Below are 16177 nucleotides of genomic sequence, written 5' to 3'. Positions count from 1 at the left end.
GGAGGAAGTAATTTCCAGCGTAGGATCCTGACCCTGGACTAGCCATTGGTCAATTGTGAGGGTAAAATAAAGATATTTTAATAATGTAAAATTTCATAAAAATAGTTACCCTCCCATGCATCCTTTGGGAGCTCTGGAAGAGTGCTCCAACAAGATGAAGGAGAAAACAATAAAGAGGGGGATACAGGATTCCTGAAAGAGGGAACCTATCACGGGGGGTGAGAGGGGCTCCTGGGGTGAGGGTAGAGGCCAGCACAGTCTCAGAGAGGGCTCCATGAAACCTGTGGGCTCAGGGCCCCGAGCTGGGTAACTGCGTGGAAGATACTCCCAAAGACAGAGGTTGTGGAACATGTAGTCACAGGGACCCCTTTGACCCCCACACCCACCATAAGAAACAAACAAAAAAATGGAGGCAGTTATTAAGATCTCAAGGTCAGGGCAGGGTGGGAGCCCCGGAAAGGAGATATACCATTTGGCTCAGCTGTGCATGTTTGCAGTCCACTGTCAACATCGACGGCCAGGTGAACCGTATAGGGCGGTGGCTGGGGACTGAGGGAGTTAGGTTCTTGTGACATCTGATGTTTTTGAGAAATGAAGAAGTAGCTGCAAATGTAATTTAGAATCATGAAGGGAAATACACAAGAAACAGCAAGTTGGAAGTAGGGCGGGTGTGGCAGGAGACTGCTGTTTGTCTCTCTTAAGATTTTTACCCTTTTTTTTTTTGGTGGATGAGTCACTTTGATAAGGTCAGTTTTGAACAGAATAAGAGATGGGAAGTGGAGATAAGCATGTGGCAACAGCTCCTTTGAGGAGGTTTCGCTTTGAAGAGGTGCGGAGACATGGGACAGTAGTGGGGAGGGAGGAAAGGGCAAGGGCAGGGGCGGGTTTGTTCACAATGGGAAGGGTCCAGAGAGCGGTTGCCTGCAGGAGCAGTGTCCGGGATCATGCCTGGCTGCCTCAGAGCATCTGCTGCAAAGGGGTCTCAGAGCACCAGCCCCACCTTCTCCTTGGGGCCTGGGGTAGGGGCTCTGGGGACAGCTCTCTGTCTATGGCTTCCAAGAGATAGCAAGATGTTGCCTGGGCGTCCTGGCACCTGTGGCTTTGGGGGCCCCAGAGTGAGTTTGTGGATTGGTTCCCATGGAGCCAGTGTTGTAAGGGAACTAACTGTGGGACTGCAATCTGGGGCCTGCACTGGGCCATGCTCAGCCCTCCCAGCCTGCTTGTCATCACCTTGTGATCAGATGAGATCATACACGTGGAAATGCTTGTCCACCACAAGACTGCATGTAATTAATGTAGCATCTTATGATTATCTTAGTGATGTCCTTGTTCAGGAAAATGAAAGCATTGGTGGGCTTTGTGGGGCTCTCTTGGGAACCTGACCACATTAGTCTTGCTTCTGTGGGCGAGTGTCTAGCAAATTCAGGTGTCCCACAGGTAGATGTGACTTGGTTATGCTGAGCACTGCCTTCTCTTCGGTACCCTTAAAGTCATGCTCCGTTCCTGTCTGGGGATAAGTAGCCATCGGTTGCCTGCTAAAGCCCTGCCTGGGGTGGGTCCCCTGGAGAAAGGACGTGTCCCCTCACACTCCTGGGCCCGGCAAGTTTTCCCTGTGGACTTGTCTGACCTTTGTCTCCTGTCTGTGCTATCTTCACTGCAACTTGGGAGAATGGAGACATTTAGAGGAGAATTGCCCGTTTGGTGAAGAGCCCCAAACAATGGACTTATCACTTGATCCATGTTTGACTGCACACTTACTCTCTCATCTCAGGTGAACCCCCAGGCAGTGCAACACCAAAGTTCTCTCGGGCGCAGAGGCCACAGTCCTGCACGTCAGTGGGGAGGTAATGAGTCGATCTGCTTCCTTTCTTTTAATGTTACTATGAAAACTAACTAACACATCTGCTAACTTCTTAAAGGGCCTTCTCAAGTGTGTGGTGGCCACGTGGGTCTGCCCTTAGCCCCAGTCTCTTGCAGCACCACTTTTTTTTTTTTTTAATATCCATTGCAGTTTACCATAGCCACAGACTTGCCTCCTGTGGTGTAGACGCTGATCCTCAGCCCTGAGCCGGGGCATTTCTGTAGCCAGGCCACACAGCAGGAATGCCTTCACAGCAGTTGCAAGTGCCCAGCCCACCCCCAAAGTTCTGATTTGGTTGGCCTGGGGTGGAGCCAGCATCTGTAGGGTCTAAAAGGTGACTCTGTGCCTGGGTGAAGACCCCTGGCGTGGTGCAGTTATTCAGACTAGAGTTTGAATCCCAGATCTCCCACTTCCTGTTCTAGATCTAGTGTAAGTCATTGGATGTTCCTGCCTTGTTTTCTCATCTGTCCGGGGGGGTGGTACCAAACTCAGCACAGCAGATCCTGCAGACAGTAAAGAAACACACATGCGTGAGGCCTAGGCTGGGGCTGGAGTTGCTCAAACAAATGGCAGCCTCCTCCCCTTAACTGTCCTCCTGCTGCCACCGTTTACTGCCACCTGCCGAGGTCAGAGGGCTGCTTCATCCACACATGTGGCCCTTTCTGATGGCCAGGTCCCAGCCCGGCTCTCTGAGGACTCTGTCACAGTGGAGGGACCCTGCCCACTGCTACTCAGTCCTGTGCATAGCAACTGGGGGTGAAGGCGGAAGTGAGGACACTCAGACCCACGGGAGCAGTGTTTCCAGGTCTGAGACCTGGTGTGTGGCCAGCGTGGGAGCCCTGCTTTGAACCTTGCAGGGATAGGATGGGCAAGACAAGCCCTGGGCTCAGGCTCCGGAGCAGGGGCCCTAATCCTGGCTCTGCCCTGGACCAGCCTGGGCCGTCTGTGGCTCTTTCCACGACTCTGGGCTATCCTTTACTTGTATGTGAACTGAGGAGGCGCTTCACGGGGTTGACCAGTGCTTTCCCTCACAGCCTTAGCCATACTGGATTCCTTCCCTTCCACGCACAGTGGGTCAGAGCAAACCCCCAGCCAGACAGCCACTCACCACCTTGCTTTAGCTCTCTGTGCCCCGGCTTTCTCACCTGTATGTGAGGAAATAGCTCCTACCTCCCAGGGTGGCTTCAAGGATTACATTTGTTTATATTTTTATTTATTTTCACTGGAGTTTGTTCTGGAGCTGCCAGTGCTCAGCAATAAAGGACGCAGGGTAGTGATTCCAGAACTTTGCAGAGTGGCAGCTGGACTGTATAGCACCTCTCCCTTCTGCCTGTGCTCCTGGAGTGATGCTATTTTTCAGTTAAAGTTTGTTTTCAGACTCTTTCTGAAGAGCATAAAAGGCTGTCCTTGTCGGATGACAGAACTGATAGGTGATCCCCAGACCTCCTGTGGGCTCCACATTGATAGGATGTCCTGACATGTTTGTAACCATTGGCTTTGCTCAGCCTCTCTTCTTTATCAACAACAACAATAAAACAAACTGACAGTTGGGCAAGATTCTGGGCAGTCGAAGCCATGGGTGTTTTTGCCAGGGCTGGAAGGAGAGATGCATGCGAAACAAGCACCAGGGGCCCTGACTTACTCTTTGCATTCACATTTGACTCAGGCAGCCTTCAACCTGGGGATGAATGAACACACAGTGACACCTCCTTGTCCACTCCCTTGCCCAGCCAGACCCCGCTGTGTGTCTGGACTTCGTTATGGAAACATTTATCCCATCAAAAGGTGACTTAGATCTCTTCTGAACCTCCCATGAAGTATGCTTTCGTGGTCCCTCCCGGAAAGTGCAGGAACGTTTGATTGGAACCTGTGAGGCTAGGGGAAGCCTCGCCTATTGAGGAACGGAAGCCCATGTCAGGGTTTCCCTGGGGGATTGGCAGCAGCTCTGAGTCCCTGCCCTCACTGCAGCCCCTCCTTGTCTGAGAACAGAGCTCCAACATGTTTTGCTGGCTTGAATCTTTTATGTTGAAACCGTAGGACTTTCCACTGCATTAACAGATTGACTGAATCCTTAGATTCCTTTAAGGTCATCTCTGTTAAGGACTCCAATTTGTCTTTCCAGGGTGACTGTCCATAGCACTCCTGCGAGACGCTCCTCAGGGCCAGCCTCACAAAGCCTTTTAAGCAGTGTGAGGACCCCCGTGAGGACGAGACGCATGTCAGCATTGCCCACACCTGTTGGCTGTCGACTCTCTGGACTCCCATTGGTGACCCCTAAAACCGTGCCCAGGCCCCTGGCTTCTCCCCTGTGCATGTCTGCTCGGCAGCTTTCTTCTGAGCCCCGGAAAAAGTCTGCAGTGAGGTAAGAGATAAAGGTTGCAGTAAGTGTGTCTCACGTTCATGAACCCTCAAGCGCTCCCTGTGTTGGAAAGGCTGCCTCGTCTGGCACTTAGAGTCACTTGTCAGGACACAGCCGGGCTGGTTTCTCACCCCTTCTCAGCGACAGAGACTGGAGCCTGACCCCCCGCGCTGTTGTGGATTCTCTGAAAGGAAGAGAAGGCACTGGCTTTCTCATTCGTCATATTTATTATCATCTACTGTCGTATCCTGGGTTTGGGCTGGAGGGCTGGGCAAGCGAGGGAAAAAGCCTGAACCTGAGTACAGTTGTGTGCCGCGTGATGACGTCTTGGTCACTGATGGGCCGTGGATACGACCGTGGTCCCGTAGGATGAGTACCACAGAGCCTAGGTGTGGATAGGCTGTACCATCCGGGTTTGTGGGAGCACAGTCTGTGGTGTTCACACGATGAGGAAATCGCCTCACGATGCATTTCTCAGGACGTGTCCCCGTCATTAAGCAACACGTGGCTGTACACTGGATGGATGAGGGCTCTCACTGGGAGGAGCCCTCTGGGTGGAGCTGCACAGGAAGGTGCGTTCGCGTCGGCACTCCGAGATCTAGTGCTGCCCTTGCGGCTGGGCCCTGAGGAGAGTGCTGCAGCCTGCGCTCCAGGGTCCCTGTCAGGGCTGCCGACGCTCAGGCTTTCTGAGACGCAGGCTCTGGGTTCGCTGCAGTGCCCGCTCTCTCCCGTCTCCCACTCTCTGTCACTTCACTCCAGCCACACTGTCCCTTCGCCCTACCTCCGACAGGTCTGTCCTTGCTGTCCTGTCCCTGGTCCTGGCGGAGCTGTCCCCTCCCCATAACTGAAGTTCACGTTCAGGGGCCGAACTCAGTGGCCTTTCTGGGAAACCCTGCTCTGTACTCAGTCCCTGTGTTCTGTTTCCTGCTTTGTTTTCTCAGAGTGTCTCTCTCCTTCTCGCTACCTGAACAAGGTATGTATTTGTTTACTTGACTGTCGTCTGATGCTCCGTCAGCACAGAAGCTCCCTAACAGCTGGGGCATTCTCTGCCAGACTCGTCACCATGTCCTCAGAGTTGAGAACGAGCTCCTGGCATGTAGTGGTGCTCAGGAAGTATTTATGAGAGGAGTCACCTATGTGGACTCTGCTGTTGGTCACTAGCTTCCCTGTGAGGCAGGTTTAACGGGCGAAGCGAAGACAGCGGGCTTTTGGTTTTCTCACTGGGCCACAGCCGAGCTTTGGGAGAGGCTGGGGGATTCTGGGAATGCAAGGACCTTACGTTGACCCCTCTTTTCCACTTCAATTCCAATTCCACTTCTGGTCTGATGCTTCTGAGCCAGGCAGCTTCTGAGGCTCCAGGCACTAGGGCGAGTGAGGCCTGGACTCTGGGGTTCCTGTGGAGTGGACAGGGGGCTCCCCTGCCTATGGATGAGGCCAGCATTAGGAGCCCCTAAAGCTACGGATTCTGGAAAGAGTAGCCCACATATCTGTGGATCCTGGGTCGTGGGTGGGAAGGTTATGACGGCCTCATCTTTCCAACCCCAAGAGGCCGCTACAGACTCTGGTGGACAGGCAGCGTCCTCTTCCGTCCACGAGGCTGTGAGATACAGGCCAGCAGGGAGCAGGGGACTTCTCTGCCTGCATTGCCCGATGCAGAGGCCGCTAGCCACGTGTAGCTGTTTAAATTCTAGTTAATTAAGATTAAATAAGATTCAAAATTCAGAATTGAATTTTTGAACCTCACTTGCACTAGCCACATTTCAAGTGCTCGGTAGCTACATGTGGCCCAATGGCTACCGTACTGGACGGCACAGATACTGAACATTGCTGCCTTATCCACTGGGGACGGCTTCTGCTCCTTGGAGGGGACAGCATTCTGCTTCCCATCACTTGTGACACTGCCACTACTTGGGGGTGTCCAGTAACTGACCTGAGTCCCAGTGGGCTGACTTTCCCCTGTCTGTGCCCCTTAGCCCCAAATGGCAGTGGGGAGAAGTCAGAAATAAACAAGATCGCAGTGAGAAGACAGACGTGAACAGAGAGGGAAGGTTAAAGGTGTTCTCAGGAAATGTGGCCAGCAACTCTCTGACAGTGAATTTGAAAACCTGATGAAATGATTTCCTAAAAATACGTTATCTAAATTAACCCAGGGAAAAGGGGAAGTGTGAATTAAGCCATGGTTGGAGCTTAGAAAGGTGATTAAAGATTGAATCTGGCTCAGATGAGGTCACAGCTGAGTGGTATGTAACCTTTAAAAATCTAATTTTTAAAGTTAACTGTTTCAAGCTATAGATAAATAAGGGTGGAAAGTTCTATAATTCATTTTAATAGCTAAACCTATAGCTAATGGTAACACCTAAAAAAGGCAAACTGGAGACTGGTTTCACTTATGTATATAGATATTAAAAAAAAAAAAAACAGGGGCCGGCTGGTGGCGCAGCAGTTAAGTTCACACGTTCTGCTTCGGTGGCCCGGGGTTCGCCAGTTGGGATCCTGGGTGCAGACATGGCACCGCTTGGCAAGCCATGCTGTGATAGGCTTCCCACATATAAAGTAGAGGAAGATGGGCACGGATGTTAGCTCAGGGCCAGTCTTCCTCAGGAAAAAGAGGAGGATTGGCAGCAGATGTTAGCTCAGGGCTGATCTTCCTCAAAAAAAAAATCCCAGGGGCTAAGGGGCACAGACAGGGCAAAGTCAGCCCACTGGGACTCAGGTCAGTTACTGGACACTCCCAAGTAGTGGCACTGTCACAACTGATGGGAAGCAGAATGCCCATCTTACATCATGGAGAAAGAAATCCCAGATAAATTAGAGACTTAAATATAAAACACAAGAAAAGTATTAGAAGGAAAAATAGGAGATTGTGTGAATAATTACAGGGCAGGAGACTTTAATCACAGCTGAAAACGTAGCAAAGATGAAGAAAAGATAGCCATATTTAACAGTGTAAAAATGAAAAACTTCTTTTTTTTTTTCCTTTTTTCTTCCCAAAGCCCCCAGGTACATAGTTGTGTATTCTTAGTTGTGAGTCCTTCTAGTTGTGGTATGTGGGATGCTGCCTCAGTGTGGTTCAATGAGCGGTGCCATGTCTGCGCCCAGGATTCCAACCGACGAAACCCTGGGCCGCCTGCAGCGGAGCGTGCGAACTTAACTACTCAGCCACGGGGCCGGCCCCTTCTGTCTTTATTTATGGCTAAAATTACCATAAATGAAATTAGACAAATGGTTGAATATAAAAAAAATGGGCAAAGAATCTGAATAAGCTCAAATGGTTAACGACATCTGTGAAGACACCCAAATTCATTCTTGTCAGGGAAATGCCCATTACAGAAGCCGGGGGACAGCTCTTTGTAGATCCTCAGTGTTCCTACTAGCTGGTGAGGGTGTGGGGAGAGGCATCCTGGAACACGGCTGCAGGAATGGGAATTGTGATGGTGCGTGTCAGAGAGCCATTTATCAACATCTGTTACAGTTCAATGACGCAGACCTCCGATCCACGATCCTGCTACAGGAGTGAGACTACAGTTCGTGTACAGAGATGCCCCTAGCGGCAGGGTTTCTAGTGGCAAAGACTGGAAGTAAACAACCATTTAGGTAGCTGGTAAGAGGCATGAGTCAGCATTGTACCAGCTGACTTGGAGGGGTTTCATAAGGAATCCCTGAGAGAGAAAAGATGCTGAAGAGGGTGTGGAACATGATCCCATTTCTGTAGAAGAAACAATGGCTGAGAAAAAAGTCGTCTGTGTGTAAATATATATCTACCAGCAATAGGTGTTGACCGTGTATATGTCTATTTAGTTCTATGAAAATAGAGAAGACTGTGGAAGAAGAAAATGCTCAGATGGGAGACTGGGCTCCCTGGCGGAGTGGTTAAGTTCACATGCTCTGCTTCAGTGGCTGCGGTTCACCGGTTCAGATCCCAAGCATGGACCATGGACCTATGCACCGCTCGTCAAACCATGCTGTGGCGGCGTCCCACATACAAATAAAAATAGATTGGCACAGACGTTAGCTCAAGGCGAATCTTCCTTACCGAAAAAATGCTCGGATACATGTGACATGGGGAAGAGGGAATGTCAAACAGAAAGGAAGACAAACAAGACTCAGTGTATAAATAGTCATGGTGACCTGTTTAGGTATGTTGTATGTTTTTAAATGTAAATAGAGAAAAAAATTCTATTTTCAGATTGTTGTAAAGCCTTTAAAATATTAAAAAGAAAATACAGTGTATTCCCTATGTAATTCAGTTTTGAGCGATCAGGTGTTGAGGGCCCACCGGGCGGCCGGCTCTGTCCTGGGTCTGGAGGCGCAGCAGGAAGCAGGCAGACAGGCCACCCAGGTGTTCCCTGCACCGTCTAGTAGGAACACAATCCTCAAAGGAGTGTCTGCACGGGAGATGCGTACCGTGGGGGACAGCCTCCGCTGTGGGCACCAGGGAATCCAGACCTGCCTGGGCGCGCAGGCCAGGCCTCCTGAAGAAGCAGCAGGAGGAGGCGCCATTCCAGGCCGGTGGAGCAGCCCTCGGGCTCAGCCAGGGCTGGGAGAGGGGAGCTCACCTAGGAACCGGGAGAAGCTGTGTGGTTCGCTGCACGTGGATGGAGGCGGAACTCCTGCTCATGGCCCTCACTCCTTTCCTGCTATTTAATAACCTTAAGGAAAAGGGGATAAAATGGGCACATGTTGATAGCAGACTGGTAAAATTTTAGAGCTGATAGGAACCTCAGAAATCATTCTGTCCTCCTGATGGAGCTGGAACCAGAGCCAGGATGCCCTCCAGTGTATGATGCTTCTCCAGAAATAACACGGCCAAGCAAACTAGCGTTTTACAGAAATTTCCTTACAAGAGTTTCCTTTTTTTCCTCGTGCAGAATTTCACCAATGAGGGAGAGCCAGAGCAAGGCTGCTTCTGGGTGCTCAGACTTATCATCTGATGGGAGTTTTTCTCCTCCGTCTGCTGTGCCGCAGGCACTTAGCTTTTCTCCAGAAAAGAGTGATTTTACTTTTTCAAAAAGTGTCACCACAGAAGCAGCGCTGGCGGAAGCACAGGTGCCTGAAGATGCACCCCTCAGTGAGGTAAGGAGACAGGCGGCTCACTCCCGTTAGCCTGGTGAAGGGCCACTGCCCTGGAAGCCGAGTGGTGACTCAGGACCACGGCCCCAGAATTGCCTCGACAGGACTTCATGCTGTGACCCTGGGCCTCCAGTGCCAGCTGTGCCAAAGAGGAAGTCAGGCCCTCTGGCTTCCCGAGGAGAAAAAGTCCACACCTTGCCCTTGCACTTGACCACGGAGAGGGCCGGGGTTCCAAGGATGGGACGTGGGAAGCCCGGCAGCAGTGAGGGGTTAGTGGGCTCCAGTGTTGGCTGCTGACAGCAGGGAGGTGGGTGGGTGTGAAGCATGGCCAAGAGGAGAGAACTCAGTCAGTATGTGCTCCCCACCAAGGGCCTAGCCCAGCCCTCTTCCTTGCGTTTCCAAACTGTTAGCCACCTGGGGACATAAGCAGAGCCTACGGTCCCCAGGATGGTTGACAGAAAGATGCTAGACCCGCCTTTAAGTCTTGTGCTGTTGTCTAGGCTGTTCTCGTGGATATCCAGCTGGATCAACTTGTCATCACTCCGAAAGCTGAAAGCGCACCCCTCCTCGACCTCCCTCTCATCGACCTTTGCAGTACTCCAGGAGCGAGCTTGGCTCTGGGCTCCGAAAGTAGACCTCTGATCGACCTCCTGACAAACACTCCGGACGTGAGCAGAAGCGCTGTGTCGAAGCCTCTCCACGAGGTGGGGCAGGTGAGGAGCAGCAGGACGCCCTTTTGGCTTCGCCTTCGGTGGCCTCAGTTCTGGGTTTATTCCTCAACCCCGGGATATCATGGTGACCCTGGAGAGAGGCCACTGAGGCTTCTAAGGGCACCATGTCTAAGGGCATGCCTCATCTTTGTTGGTGAGAGCTCAAAGTTCAGGTCGCACCGAGGGATGCTGCCTGGGCACCCGGGAGCTCTCGGAAGGCAGGGGTCACATCGTTTCCAGCCCAGTGTCCCCCAGGCCTACGGTGCGATGAGCAGCACAAATGTTTGAGAAGCTCGACTCTTCAGTATGTGCATTTTCTCCATCCAATCTTAGACGAGACAGTCAAGATTTCAGTGTGCCTGAGCCGGGCTTGCTGAGTTGCTATGGTGCCGAGCCACGGCGGGGATGGCTTGCGGGCAGCCCAGCCTGCAGTGAACAAGGTCCTGTGGTGTTTATGGGCTGTGAAGGGGCAACAGGGACCTCTGCTCACCTCCTGTCGCTTCTCTCTTGCAGCTGATAGACTTGGCCTCTCCTCTGATCCAGCTGAGTCCCGAGGCTAACAAGGAAAACGTGGACTCGCCGCTTCTCAAGTTCTGAGTAGAACAGAAGCCTCCGCATTTTATTCTTTGTTGCGAGAACAGTCAGTCCTAACTTAGAAATGAATTGTAGGATAAATTGTTTTGGAAAAATTAAAAAGGAAAACAAACCTAAGTCAAATGACTGTGCCTGAGGGACTGGGGGGTGGTTTGCCCACCTGAGGTCACTACTGCCCGCATCGTCCGTCCTCGCTGCCCTGCCAGGCTGGGATGCCGAGTGGAAGTTGCTCCAAATGGAGAAGTTTGTTTTGGAATTTTTGTAAGTAAAATAGCAAGTGACTATTTTTAAAATTAAGTTTGTATGACAAGTTAAATATTCTAGATTTACATTGTAAAATAAATGACAATGAATTAAAGCACATCTTGATTTGTAAGATGACCTTGATTTTCAGAAATACATAGCTATTATCACTCTTATCAGGACGCAAGATTTATATTATCCAAACTGTAATTCTAAATTTAGTGTGAATACTGTGACAGCATGGATGGACCTTGAGGGCATTATGCCAAGTGAAATGAGTCAGACTGAGAAAGACAGATACTGTATCATCTCACTTATATGTGGAATCTAAATAAAGAAAAAAAATGGACTTATAGATACAGAGAACAGATTGATGGTTGCGGGGGGTAGGGGTAGGTGAAATGGGTGAAGGGGGTCAAAAGGTACAAACTGCCAGTTATAAAATAAATAAGTCATGGGGATGTAATGAAAAAAAATTGGTGTGAATAAAACTTGGATTAAATGCAGTTGCCAGGCCCTACCCCCCAGACCTGGGGCAGGCCTAGTAACCTGCATTTTCAGTGGGCTCCCAGGTGGTTCAGGTGCCATGGGCCACAGAGCACGCCTGGAGAAGAGGCTGCTCCAGGGAGGTGGGGGTGCAGAATGGAAAGAGAAGGCAGGAGATGAGGAGGGCCTTCTCTGAGTGCTGAGGTGAGGGCCGTGTCTGAGGGCGGGCTCTTCGGCTGCTGGAAGCAGGAGACTCTGGTGGAGGCTGCAGGAAACAGCGGGGCCTAAGGGCCACTGGTAAGCGGATTCTCTGCCTGAAGCCATTCTAATTTAATATTTTTAAAAAACTAGCTGGCCTGGGGGCTGGCCCCGTGGCCGAGTGGTTAAGTTCGCGCGCTCCGCTGCAGGCGGCCCAGTGTTTCGTTGGTTCGAATCCTGGGCGCGGACATGGCACTGCTCGTCAGACCACGCTGAGGCAGCGTCCCACATGCCACAACTAGAAGAACCCACAACGAAGAATGCACAACTATGTACCGGGGGGCTTTGGGGAGAAAAAGGAAAAAATAAAATCTTTAAAAAAAAATAAATAAATAAAAAAAAACTAGCTGGCCTGAAAGCCATGATCTGTTTAGATATCTCCTTATCTAACGGGGGAATTTCTCAGTCTTAGTTCAGGGGCCTCAGAGCAGGCAGTAGAAAAGCTGCTAATTGGACCGCTTTGGGGGCTCCCATCCGGTGTTCCCTGCACGAGACCAGGGAACCTTGGTCTCCAAAGGGCTGAGGGCAGAGAGCTGGTTGGGCTGTGCATTTAACCTTGATTAATGTCTTGATGTAGAGCACCATTTGGAATGGTGTCTCTTGTGTTATCAAGAGGAGACAGCATTGCTGTGCCTGTGGATAAAAGCTGGAAATTTGAAGGCAGAAATGCTTGAAAGTACCAGCTTATAGCTGGGGTATCCTGAGTAAACTAGCGGTCAGACTCTGCAAACAAGGCTCCTTGCTCTAGGAAGCACCTCCTGGCTCGCTGGAGCAGAGAGCCTGCAGGAGTCACAGCAGTCTGCTCCTCTTCCTCTTTTCTCTATTCCAGTAGGCAGCATGGAAGTCTAGAATCCAGTATTAGCACCGCAAGGTCCTCAAATGTCTGGTGTGGCCCCTCATTTCATAGTGGAAGAACCAAAACCGGGAATTAATTCATGCAACAAATATTTACAGAGACTCTCCTATGGGCAGACTGCATTTCTGCCAGGGGCACGGGTGTAAAGCTCATGCATCCCTACCTTCGGGGGCTTAACGTCTAGTGTGAGAGAGGGACGCCTGGGGGCTCGAGCTGGGCCTTTGGCCTTTGCCTGCTCTCTGGTTTTTCTCATCTGGTGCCCCTCCCCTCCCCCAGGTGCCTTGGGAGCAGCCAGGCTCTCCTTGGGGTCCAGGTGCACCATCCAATCTACAAGTGTCCCCAGGCAGGACAGGAGTAATCTGACTTGTAATTTTCTTCAGACACGGGTGAAGGACTCGAGGAGCACGAGTTGGGTGAAGCAGCGCCTCCCACGCCGTGTGCATCGTCCCCTTTCCTTCCTGGTCTGCTCTCTCTGACAAGCGTCACCCAAGCTCTTTTCCTCTTCTGGCCCCGGGGCCCTAAGCCCACCACACGGAGGGCTCCGTGTGAGAAACTGCACACCACGGACTGGAGACTGAGGTGCTTCTGGAGCTGCGTGGGGGGCAGGCCACTTTCTCTGCACAATCGTGTGATCCACCTTGGCTGCCGCTAGAGGGCCACCCTTCCAGGTTTAAGAGATCCAACTTCACATGATTTTTGCAATATTTCATTAATTTCCTGGTGCAAATGTCTTCACATTTACTTCTCTGGAATCCACATACCTTACATCGCCGTTGGCAGGCACCACTTAGGATGTCACTGTCTTTGCTATCACCTGCTCCATCCATGGACCTGGATTATACACAGTGGTTAATGACTTGGAGCTACACAGTAGCTAAAATACCATATATTTAACTGAAAAGTAGCAGAAAACATGTTGCCAATGTATCATGTTTCAGCCACTTTGTGGGTTGGTTGCGGCATACCTAAACCTGAAGTCCTTTGCTTGGGCAGGAAAACTAGACCTTGCCCTAATCTTGTATCAAACTGCCACACCCAGCAAGGGCATGGTCCTATAGACTGAGCCAAAAAATCCAGTGACATCAGCCTGGCTATGGCCACAGCCTCGAGTAAACGTTCACCACTAAATCTGCCAGAGGCCAGATACTGGGTTTACTCATCTCTTTTGGGAAATGCAAGATGAAACTGCTACCCTTGTTGAGTGTTCTTCTAATAGTTTCTGAAAAAGCATCATTCTTCTGTTTCCCCACAGGGGCCCTGCCACCTTCCCTCCTGTGGGGAGCCCAGCCCGTGCCTGCTCTTGGCACCAGTGGCCATGACTCTCCAGTTGGCAGTTCCTGTTTCTCTTCTCAGAAATGGAGAGTTGGAGCCTTCCTCATTTCACTCAAGATCCTTACAAGTCCTGTTCTCAAGGAAATGGCTTGCCTTAGTAATTATCCATGTTTAAACATTTATGTTGCAGGAGAGGAAGAGGAATCCTCTACCCACTCTAGGTCCTTCTGGCTCAGCTACTAATTAAATTGACAGGAGATAGAATAACAGGAGAAAAGCAAGTTTAATGACATGTATACATGAGAGAAACCCAGGAATACTGAGCAACTCAGCCATCTGGCAAAAGCTGCCGCCTCAAATATTATTTTCAGCTAAAGGCAAAGGAGGATGTTGGGGGTAGTGGTTTGGGATTTCAGAGGGGAGGAAGACTATTTACATGGAGATGGAAATGCAAATGTTTGTTAAACAAGTTTTACTGGGCCAAAAATGGGCTTGTTGGTGCCTTTCTATCACACCTATTTTACATTATACTATAGCTGTCTTGTGGCATTAGCTCCTTCCTGGAACAGGCCTTCCATGTTAAATTCTTTTAGGCAGTTTGGAGGAAGGTCAAATATTCTTCCTGAGTCTTCTGAGCCTTTATTGTGTTCAGCTCAAAATAATCCACATACTAGAGTGGCGCATCTTTTTTTTCTTTTTTTTTTTGAGGAAGCTTAGCCCTGAGCTAACTTACTGCCAATCCTCTTTTTGCTGAGGAAGACTGGCCCTGAGCTAACATCCGTGCCCATCTTCCTCTACTTTATATGTGGGACGCCTGCCACAGCATGGCGTGCCAAGCGGTGCCATGTCCGCCCCGGGATCTAAGCCGGAGAACCCTGGGCCGCCGAGAAGTGGAACGTGCACACTTAACTGCTGCTCCCCCTGGCCAGCCCCCTAGAGTGGCACATCTTGAGGCGGCCTGCCCTGAACCCTGGACATTGATGATGTCCACTGTTGACCTTTTAAGAAACTGATTTTATTTATTTTTTTAAATTTTTTTTAAAGATTTTATTTTTTCCTTTTTCTCCCCAAAGCCCCCCCAGTACGTAGTTGTATATTCTTCGTTATGGGCCCTTCTAGTTGTGGTATGTGGGACGCTGCCTCAGCATGGTTTGATGAGCAGTGCCATGTCCGTGCCCAGGATTCGAACCAACGAAACACTGGGCCACCTGCAGCGGAGCGCATGAACTTAACCACTCCGCTACGGGGCCAGCCCCAAGAAACTGATTTTAATGCCAAGCTTTGGTGTGGGCCTGACTTCAAAACCATCTGGTGGTATTTCCTCCCCTGCAGTTTTCAAACCATGGTTCAGATCCTACCTGAAATCAATTTAGTGGACTATACCAGCAGTTTTAAAAAGCAAAAAAGAATAAAATGAAAAATAAGATTATATGGCACATATAACAGTAAGGACTGTTTTGAGATGCATTCTTTTTATACTTATGTGCGTAGGTGGGTGTGCACTCTGGGCCACCCTGTAAAATGTGACACTGTCGGTTGCAGTCTCTGATTTGAAGCATGCCTGTATCTGGCACATGCGGGTCGTAGCTCCTGGCGTCAAACCAAATCTCGCCATCCTCGGACCCCGGCAGCACTCTTGGTCTGTGTGTGTCATCCCTGGCCTCAGCACTCCACTGACAGCCATGTCCTTGCTCTCCCAGCCTCTTGGTGGGTCAGTCACTGGACCTCCAGCCCATTCTGCTCTATCGCAGTCTCCTATCCAGGCCTCTTCCTTTGGTTTCATTTGCGCCCTCCTACCTTCCCATAGTCATCTTTTAGGCCCAGCAAATGTTTCCAAGTTCTGCTGTTTCCATCATCCAAAAATCTCCCATCTGTCATTTGCCAGGCTCCCCCAGGCATGCATTCACTCGCTCATTCACTCAGGAACAGCCACATCTCCAGTCTGATGGCACCAAGGCACCTCAGTTCCTCCTGTATGGGAGAAGGACAATTCCTCTCCCCTCTAGGTCCTTCTGGCGGGTCTAAGAATTAAATTGACAGGAGACAGAACAACAGGAGAAAATCAAAGAAAGTTTAATAACACGTATACATGGGAGAAACCCAGGAGAACGAGTAACTTGCCAGAATGGCTGAAGCCACCACTGTAAATACCATCTTCAGCGAAAGACAAAGGAGGGTGTTGGGGGTAGTGGTTTGGGACTTCAAAGGGGAGGGAGACAATTTATATGGAGATGGAAATGCAAATACTTGATAAACACGTGTTCCCAGGCCATCTATAGACAATGCAACCAGAGAAACGGAACTTTAATAAAAATGGGCTTGCTGGTGCCTTCCTGTCCACCCCACCTTGCTTCCATTATACTAGAGTTATCCATGGTATTAGTTCCGTTGACGAAAATAATCCATAACCAATCTATAAATGAAAATTTGGGTGAGTTTAGTTTGAGCTAAAATGTGAGGACCATGGC

At 50.2% G+C, this 16177-nt stretch overlaps 1 protein-coding gene across 1 annotated transcript in view; it reads left to right on the top strand.

Annotated features, from left to right (window-relative positions):
• The window catches only part of GTSE1 (G2 and S-phase expressed 1), a 29082-nt gene extending 18130 nt beyond the window's left edge, over nucleotides 1-10952 (top strand). Inside the window, exons 8-12 of the mRNA XM_014864471.3 lie at nucleotides 1772-1844; nucleotides 3984-4223; nucleotides 9089-9293; nucleotides 9791-10003; nucleotides 10514-10952. Coding sequence (XP_014719957.3) covers nucleotides 1772-1844; nucleotides 3984-4223; nucleotides 9089-9293; nucleotides 9791-10003; nucleotides 10514-10597 — 815 coding nt within the window. The 3' untranslated portion in view covers nucleotides 10598-10952. The remainder of the gene's footprint in view (nucleotides 1-1771; nucleotides 1845-3983; nucleotides 4224-9088; nucleotides 9294-9790; nucleotides 10004-10513) is intronic.
• The last annotated feature ends 5225 nt before the right edge of the window (nucleotides 10953-16177 follow it).

This window comes from Equus asinus, chromosome 4 (genome assembly GCF_041296235.1).
Source record: "Equus asinus isolate D_3611 breed Donkey chromosome 4, EquAss-T2T_v2, whole genome shotgun sequence".
In the NCBI taxonomy this organism is placed as follows: Eukaryota; Metazoa; Chordata; class Mammalia; order Perissodactyla; family Equidae; genus Equus; species Equus asinus.
This window is presented reverse-complemented; position numbering and strand designations above follow the sequence as displayed.